This window comes from Alligator sinensis, unplaced genomic scaffold (genome assembly GCF_000455745.1).
Source record: "Alligator sinensis unplaced genomic scaffold, ASM45574v1 scaffold705_1, whole genome shotgun sequence".
Taxonomy (NCBI): domain Eukaryota; kingdom Metazoa; phylum Chordata; order Crocodylia; family Alligatoridae; genus Alligator; species Alligator sinensis.
The window spans coordinates 520,466-529,839 of NW_005842663.1; the positions used below are offsets into that span (position 1 = coordinate 520,466).

Below are 9,374 nucleotides of genomic sequence, written 5' to 3' on the forward strand. Positions count from 1 at the left end.
GTGGGGGGAAGCTGCAGGCTGGGAGTGAGGGGCACCAGCATGGTCTGGGGGGCTGGGTACTGTGGGTTGGGAGTGAGGGGCAGCAGCAGGGCTGGGGGAGCTATGGCTTGGGAGTAAGGGGCAGAGGCAGGGCATAGGCATATCACTCCCCTCCCCCCCAGTCATATATACAGTCTCCCCCACAGGTGTCCTCTTTTTTGAAACTGGAAATATAGTAACCCTACGCTGGGGTGGTCTACCTTTGTGTTGTGAGATTATAAAATGGGAGCACGCCCTGCAAGCTCTAAGTGCATGTAGACCTAGATTGTCCTGTTTGCCTGCAGCCCTGTGTATTGGGCTGGAAGGCACTACTCCTGGAGGAGCGCAGGGAGAGATTGTGTTTCAGAAGACTCTCTCTCCTGGGGCTGCTTGGAATGCGTAGGAAGCTGGAAACCGCTGAGCTAGACCAATCCACCAGTGGTATACAGACAACCTGTCAGTGTTAACAGATTTATTATAATTACTTTATATGACATGCAGGGGTGCAAATGGTACTTAAGGCTGTATCATTTTAAATTGGTGGTGTGAAATCTGTCAGAGTTTGGGAACCACTAGCTCATTGTTTCTCAACCAGTTTGCCATGGCACGCTGGGATGCCTTGAGAGCCCTTCAAAGATGCCATGGAGATGCAATGTTAGCACTGTTGGTTATGCAAATGTGATTCACAAGATAAGCCTGAGGATTTCAGGAGAAAGGGTATTCTGATACCCAAAAGCTTGCCTATGACTACATTTGGTACAATAAGTCTTGCCTTTACATAATGTTAAGTACATTCAGACTTGCTGTGGTCTCTCCAACTTCTTTGCAACAGAAGAATTGCTCTGTTATTTTTCCGTAGTCAAAAAATGAATGAAAAGAGCTGGCATTTTTCAGGGGGTGCCTTGAGTCTAAAAAGGAGAACCACTGGTCTAACTTGTTTTCTCCAGGCATCATCTTCACTCTGGAAGCCAATTTGAGAGTCAGATATTGCTGTGGCCCAGCTGTCTTACTACTTCTGGGTGGTTTGCATTCTTGAGAAAACAAGGACCGGACATTTGCTGATCACTCTAATTCATATGCTTTGTACTCTCCCCCACCCACAACACCCTCCCTCACCTCTTCCCTCTCAACATGCACTCCTGCAAAAAACATTAAAAAACCCATTCCCCAGGGTACTGCACTGATGAACCTTCCATTGTTCTTAACTTTTCTGTCCAGAATAATTTAATCTGATGCCACTTGTTGGGCCTTGATGCCTCTCTGGAGATCATAGAATCATAGAGGTAAGTCTGGAAGGGACCTCCATAGCTCATCTAATCCAATCCCCTACCTGAGGAACAGGCATCCCTATCCAAATAGTCCTATACAGATCCATAATCTAACCTCTTAGTAAAACTACACAGTCAAACCTGACCCACCACAAGACATTAAACTCTAACCTGCCACAGATAAAGCAGGGGGACCATGGTGGTCAGCATCCTGCTTCTGTAAAAGGTGGTTAATATATGCTCAAAAGATCCATGGAGGAGGGCCACTCCCTGTCTCTCCCACTACAGAGGAAGGCAAAAAAACCACTATAGCCTATACCAATCTGACCATGGGGTGAAATACCTTTCTGACCCCAGATATAATAATCAATCTGACCCTGAGCAAAGACTGTCTAGTCTAGAACCTCCAGCTTTAAGTCCCAGCAGGAGCATTAGACCCTGGTCAAAATCCTCAGCTTGCATGCAACCAATGCCCAGTGCCTCTGAAGAAGACTTAAGAAAAAACCTGACATGCAACAGCATAACAGGTGGTGCATTAATTCCCTCCTAGCCCCATATGGCAACAGCAAAGCACAGAAGTATAGGACATAGCCACAGTAGAGCATAGACATAGCTATTCCTAGATCATCCCTAACCCCAGTGGCTGCCAGCCTCTTCTTGAACACTTCCAGCAATAGAGAGTTCACAGATTCCAGAGCCAGTCTGTTCCACTGCCTCACTGTTCTACCAGTGAAGTTTTTCCAGGTATCTAGTTTAAGCCTGCATTGCTGGAACTTCAAGCCATCCTACTCTCTGAAGCAAGAGAAAGTGTTTCCCTTCTTTTGTTTGGTAGCTAGGGCTGCACTGATATTTGGGCTGATACCAATGGCTGATTATTAACCAGCAATATCGGCCGATATTAGTCTGATTGCCGATATACAGCCCGGCAGCTTGGAGACTAGCATCTGGCTGGTAAGTCTGTGGGGGAGAAGGAGTGTGAGGGGGGCAGATTGAGGACCCCACAGTGAGAGAGGGCATGGTGCTGGGGCAGGGGAGGTGTTGCTGCCCTGGGGTAGAGTGCAGGACAGAGCTGTGGGGAATGCGGGGGGGCAGCTCCCACCATTGCATGCACCCCCCAGGGGAGGCACAGGGGACATGTGCCTCCTGGATTTGTGCACAGGATGAGGGTGGGCTATTCATTGAGGGCTGCACTGGCCTCTTCCCGGTGAGGGGGAGCTGGGCTGGGGTTATGCTTGGGGCAGGCATGGGTGGGGCAGGCAGCAGCAGTGCTGGGAGGGTGAACTACGGGGAGGCTACAGCCACCCCAGAATTTGCCCTAGCCACCCCATAGCACCCCTCCCAGCACTGCTGCCTGCCTCGAGCACAGTGGCCCCAGCCCAGCCTCCCTGCTGGGAAGAGACCAACATAACAGCCGGCCCTCGCCTCTACCACAAATCCGGGGGGCACGTGGTACCCTCAGGGGTGCACACAGCGGCAGGAGCTGCGCCCCCGGGACAAGTTGCCCATGGCTGTATCCTGTGCCCCGCCTCGGCTGGGTAGTGACTGCTCCTGCCCCAGCCCTACTCCCTTCTTCACCGTGGGGGCCTTGATCTGCCTCCATTGCCCCCTATTCCCTTTCCCCCCACACAGACTTACCAGCTGGATGCTGGTCTCCAAGATGCCAGGCTGCATTCCTGGCTGTATGCATGCTGTGGCTACACACATGCACATGGCATTTATTGGTGACATTATCGGCCATATCAGCCAAAAAAAGCCAATTGCCAATAATGTCAATTTTCCTTGTATCAGTGTCAATACAATATGGACCGATATATTGGTGCATTTCTAATGGCAGCCCTTCAGGTATTTGAAGACTGCTATCAGGTATTTGAAGACTGCTGTCATGTCCTTTCTTAAGCATCTTTTCTACAAGCTGAACATAGAATCATAGAAAATGCCTAGCTTCTTCAACCTCTCCTTGTATGACTTGCTTTCCAAGCCCTGTAGTATTCTTTTTGCCCACCTCTGGGCGCTCTCTAACTTCTCCACATACTTTTAAATATGTGGAGCCCAAAACTGCGCACACTACTCTAGATTGAGGCCTAACCAATACCAAGCACAGAAGCAATGCCAAGTAGAGAAGATGTCTTCAGGGTCTTGCACCTAATGATCTGCTCCCTGAGGGAAAGACCAGTTGAGCCCTCCAGCTTACCCTTTTGTGGTAATGAAAACATTCAAATAAAGGAAACAAAGTCCTTTGCCCAGGGTCCGCCTTGATCCCCTCTTGTAACAGGAGAGTTAAAAGGGACGTGTTTCTTCCAGATATGAAAGCCTTTGTCTAAGAACATTAGACAAGCATTGATGCGTGCTACAGGAGTGAAGGGTGTATTTGCATGGAAACTCCAAGCCAATCAAGGCACTGACAAAAAATTCTTTGGAATGGGTGTTTTTATGTGTATTGTAAACCCAAAGACCGTCTGCAGAAAAATTAGTGGCTGAAGCATGAAGGGTGGGGATTGAACTGCTGCTGAGTCCCCTTCCAAGAAGAAGGGTATTGAACTGCTGCTGAGTCCCCTTCCAAGAAGATGACCTGGCATTCTGATCCCTTCTGTTGATTTGTTTAACTTCCTCCTCCTTTTGAGTGATGAGATGATGTCTGTGCTTTTGCAGATGCTGTAATACTTGTGATGATGTAAGAGAAGCATACAGGAGGCGAGGCTGGGCCTTCAAGAATCCTGACACCATAGAACAATGCAAGAGAGAAGGGTTCAGCCAGAAAATGCAAGAACAGAAGAATGAGGGCTGCCAAGTATATGGATTCTTAGAGGTTAACAAGGTGAGGGAAAGCTCCCTTTGTGCCAGCCATCCTGAAATACCAGTGCTGATATTAACAAGTGAAGGCAGAGATCAGGAATTCTCTTCCTTGCGTTGGTTTATAGGCTGTCTCCAGAGGTAATGGGGGTTTAGGCCCTCTTGAGTGAGGAGAAGTAGACAGTGGAGTCATCTGGCAACAGGGACAACAGTAGCTGTTAAAGGCCACTAAAGACTCTCAGCCCAGGCAGTTGCAGAGATGTAAAACACAGTGTAACAGTATTACGTTCTTAAGAGATGGTTCACAGACACAGGAGCTAATCAGCTTGCCCAGCTTTTTCAGTTCTTCTCCATGATTAAGTATTTAAGTCCAAACAAGCCTGATAGCTATATAATTACCTAGTCATTTTGGTGAGATTACTCACCTACACCTATTACATGTGCAAACTGATGCTAGAAAATCAGGTTCAGCATACCCTTTGCACACTTTTTTTAAAGCCACATCTGCTCTCTCTGGAGGGCCACAGAATAAATCACTTGCTTTCTAACATAAGATTCAAGCTGGAGTTCCTGTCTTGGATACCGAACAATTTGGGGGCCTTCCTACAAAATATGGTGATAAATGAGAAGGAATTCTAAGAAGAGGGATAACAGGCTTGGATGGATGGATCCTCAAGGTAGTGGACCGACTAGGTGGTCATTTTCACTCTCCCTCTTACTTTAACCTCAGTCCACTAGCTTTTTTAAATTTTAACAGTCCCCAAAAGGCTCATTATGAGCACAGCCAGCACCTGTCAGGGCTTTGTTGATTCTGAGGTTATCTATTGTAACCCTCAAATCAAGTGATTTACTCTAAAATTAGAACAACATATTAAGTGGGGTTTCACAGGGATCTGGTCTGAATTCAGTATTATTCCATATTTACGTAAGTGACTAGGAAGGATGGATGGAAATGATACGAACCTGCGAGGCATTGTGTGCACTTTGAAGTACAAGATTAGAATTGAAAACAATCTTGACAAAATGGAGAATAGTTAGAAATAAATAGGATGTAATTCAGTAAGAGCAAGTACTCGATACTATACTTAGGCAAGAATAATCAACTGTACAATACAAAATGGGAAACAAAATCATAGTGTTGTGAAAGAAGCAAATGCTGTTTTGGGATGTGTACATGGAAGTGTTATGTGTAAGACATGGCTTAATCCTTCCATTCTATTTGGTGCTTGTAAGGTCTCAGTTGGAGTATTATGTCCAGTTTTGGGGCCCACACTTTAAGAAAGATGAGGACCGATTGAGGAGAGCAGTAAAAATAGTTGGAGGTCTAGAAACATAACCTATGAGAACATAGAAAATTCTGGGCTTGCTTAATCTAAAGAAGAGAAGATTGAGGAGAGGCGTGAAAGTCTTAAAATATGTAAAAGGTTGCTGCAAAGAGGAAGGTAGTTAAGTATACTTGTGTCCACTTGGGCGTAGGACAATAAGACATGAGCTTAATTTGCTGCAAGAGAGATTTAGGTTAGACATTAGGAAAAACTTTTGAATTATGAGAATAGTTAAGCACAGCCATAGATTATCTATGGAGAATCCTTTAGGAATCTCCATTTTTGGAGGCTTTTAAGAACAGGTTAGACAACATCAAGAAAGGCTTGTATACAGTTGCTCCTGTTTTGGGAAGGAGACTAGATTAGATGACCTTCAAAGTCCCTTCAGAATCTGTCTTCTGTAAGTCTTTGCTTCTTTGTAAGGTTGGGAGGTTCTAAGGAGGTTAGGTTAGGTATACAACTGCTATGAAAAGTCAGTAGCACCCAAATGCCCCTCAAGATCTTTTGAACATCCGAGACTATTCTTGTTTTTTCAGTGCTTTATTGTTACATGCAGCATCACTCTGGAAAGGCATGTTGCCGCACTGTTACTACAGTTTATATTACTTTCTCACCTTCCTTTTACTACAGGGTGGATTGATTTAAATCATGATTTAAATCACTAAGAGCCTGTCCTGATTTAAATCATTGATTTAAATCAAGTTTCCCACTGATACTTATTCACATATTTCTTAAACAGTGGCACAGATCTGATCACTAAAACATGTTAATTTACAACTCAGTACAGCATGTTACAGCATCTATCCTTAAACTTTTTTTTCTAATTTTCATATTTTATTAACTCTTAACAGACAAGCCATCACAACACTAAACGTACGCTGTCGTTAACTTCTACAACTAGATCTCATCTTCCCCACTCCCACTGTCATTTTTATTCATAGACTGAAACAGAAAAATGAGTTTTCCTGCTTTTTCAGCTCCCAGTTGATTTCTTAGCTTTGAGTGAATAATACCAAACAATGAAAATATTTTCTCTGTGCCTGCAGAGGAAGCTACTGCTGTGAAAAGTTGGCTTAGCAAGTGAAGGAACTCTGTTTCAAGGTGCCTGAGTAATGATTTCCACCAATTCAGGGCAGTGACTTCTTTCAAAACATCATCAGTAAACATGTACTGTTTAAATGGTTCCCCTCCAGCCCTGAAATGTATTATGATTGGCATAACTGAGGAGTGATTTTGAGACGCCCATGCCATGGCAACATCATCTTCTTCAGAAGTTAGGTATCTACTTTTATATCTGGGGTTGAGAATATTCGCAAGAAAATGAAGTGGAGTTAGTGCTTGATCCATTTGGTTCTTTATTGCCTGCAGTTTAAATTTCTCTTTAGGTATTTCTTTCTTCGATGTCTCTGGAAGTGCCTTCCAAATTTCGACAGCATCAGCAATGCAGCAACAATCTCTCTGAAGTTTGTTTAAAGCTATGGATATAGGCTTCAGTATACTGAGCATATCCTCTACATTCCTCTTTAATGCAACGTTACATACTTTGGATGAGACTTCCATCTGTTTTATTACGGTTTTCTTCACAAATTTTTATGAGAATAGGCCAGTTCTTAATAAATTGTTCAAAACAATCAACCACAGAATTCCTTCAAACATCTTGAGGGAAAGTTAGTTTGGATCCTTTTGCTCTCTTCAGTGAAGCTGAAGCAAAATGGTTGTTACGGAAGTATTTTGCGACTTCAGCAACATTTTCTTTTATTCCTGGAGAAGTATTTAAGTCTTTGGCTAAAAGATGCATTAAATGGGCACTGCAGCCATATGTTATTAAGGAGCATCCTTCCGTTTCTTCTTCTAAGTGTCTTCTCATCTTTGCCACGTTTGCAGCATTGTCTGTGACAAAATTGCACAAATTCCAGTTGAATTTTTGTTCACAGTTTATTACAGCTTTCACTGCCACTTCTTTTAAATATTCTGCTGTGGGCATTTCCTGATGTATCTATTGTTTCTGAAAGATATGCAACCCCATCTTCTGTTGTCACACAGGCACGTATTACTGGATCATTGTGTACGTTGCTCCACCCATCAAAGGTTAATCTGGCAAATTTCCCCTCAGTATTTCTTGCACTCTGTTCAAGTTCCTTCTCATACACAATATCTACCAACTTTCCACCAATGTCTGCTCTACCAGGTGGAGTGTAGCCTGGTCATAAGGACTCAACCATGTCAGTGAAGTGTTTTATTATTAACAATGCGAAAAGGAGAATTTGTGGCATAAATGAACCAATCATTTTTTTCATCTATAGTGTCTTGTTGGTATTTGCTGGTCTTTACTACCAAAACCCATCCATGGTGGTGGTTTTACTGGATGACTGAAATCTTTTGCTTGCTACTGATACTTTGTCATCTGAAATATGTTTAGTTGCAGAACTGCTGCTAAAAGTACCAACGGATGACTCTGAAGTTGTTGCAGATAAACAGTCAAAGTCTCTTATGCTTAAATGGGATCCTGAAACAAAAATGATTTTTGAATAGTCATTCTTCTCAGTTCTCACTGTTACTCAGTTAATCATTTAAATTTTTTCAGAAAGGTGCAGATCCAATTCCAAATTACCAAAAAAGCTAAGATTGACTGCAGTTAGAGTGGACTTAATTTTTGGAGTAAGCCTCATTGAACTCACTGGCACTTTTGTTTTTTGAGAAAATAAGTATAGGATGGGGTTCCCTTGGGAAAACTGAGTTACACTGAAGTAAAATAGGGAATAGACATATGTCATCAGCATTATGGTCTGGGGCCATGATGTTCCAAAATAAGGGCATGTATTATGTAATATAAAATAAGAAAATGACACCCAGTGGCAACTGGCAACTCGAGATTTCTCTTACTGCAGCTTTCTGTACCGTAAACTTGGGTGATAGATTCTAAACCTAGTTTACTAATTAAACAAGTCATAAGGATTAGCTAAGATAAACTTTTTTTTCTGGCAACATCCAACATAGCAAACAGCTTGGGAATTTACTTGTTAAATCACACTTATATTAAATGGCATAGAGAGAGTCTTGAAGAATAATGCATTGCAAAGTGAAAGATTTAATTTACTAACCAATTGATCCACATTGTTCTTCTGACACATCCACATCTTCATCCACATCATTTTCTCCCAATAAGCAGTTTTCATTATGATGTTTCATTCTTGCAAGTAGGCATTGCATCTTCTTCTTGCACTGCTTACACTTGACACATTTTCCTTTTTTACCCAGGGAAGGAATTTCTTCAAAATATTCCCAGATAGGGTCTCTCTTACACCCAGAAGCCATGACAGTTTTTCTGTGGCAAAAGTGTTGGGGAATATAGGAAGCTGTTTGCGTATTACTGAATAATGTCTTCCCTTTTTCTTTCCAGTCCATTCTACTGTTCCTTTTTACTCTGCCTCCATCCATTCCTATATTGTCTCTGTCTTTAACACAGTGTCTTAACTAACTCTTCTGTCTTGCTTGGCCCAGCTCCACCACCACATAAACACAGAACAACAACAATCCTATCCAACCTGTGTCTTTGCACATGTGACTTTAGTCTGCTGAGAAACAGAAACTGAAAACCCAGAATTTTCAAGAAACAAGAGCTGCTAGTTAAGCTGGACAGACAGACTAGAGCCATTTTCATGAGATGAAAAACTGAAATGAATGTCCATGTTTGTTTGGTAGGTAGCTCAATGTGTGTGTGTGAGAGACAGCCATTAATTCATTTTTATGAGACTGTAAGTGTAGATTTAGCATGTTTGTGTTGAGATTTAATTGTAACTAATTTTTTAAATGAGAGAGACATTTAGTATTTTATTGATGATTTTTTAAAAATCCAATTTTTTTTTAATCATTGATTTTATCCACCCTGTTTTACTCTGTTCCTTTTCTGTTGAGCCTATTTTCACCTTCCCTGCAGCAGTTGTCAGTTACCACCCCTCTAAATGTCATTCCT

At 42.6% G+C, this 9,374-nt stretch overlaps 1 protein-coding gene across 12 annotated transcripts in view; it reads left to right on the forward strand.

The window, feature by feature from the left end:
* The window catches only part of ERGIC3 (ERGIC and golgi 3), a 70,263-nt gene that overhangs the window by 7,764 nt on the left and 53,125 nt on the right, over positions 1-9,374 (forward strand). For all 12 annotated transcript variants that reach the window (XR_003096270.1, XM_025215725.1, XM_025215730.1 and 9 more), the window contains one exon: positions 3,936-4,101. Coding sequence is in view for 11 of the 12 variants with exons in the window: in XM_025215725.1 (XP_025071510.1) it covers positions 3,936-4,101 (166 nt within the window). In the remaining variant the exon portion in view is untranslated. The remainder of the gene's footprint in view (positions 1-3,935; positions 4,102-9,374) is intronic.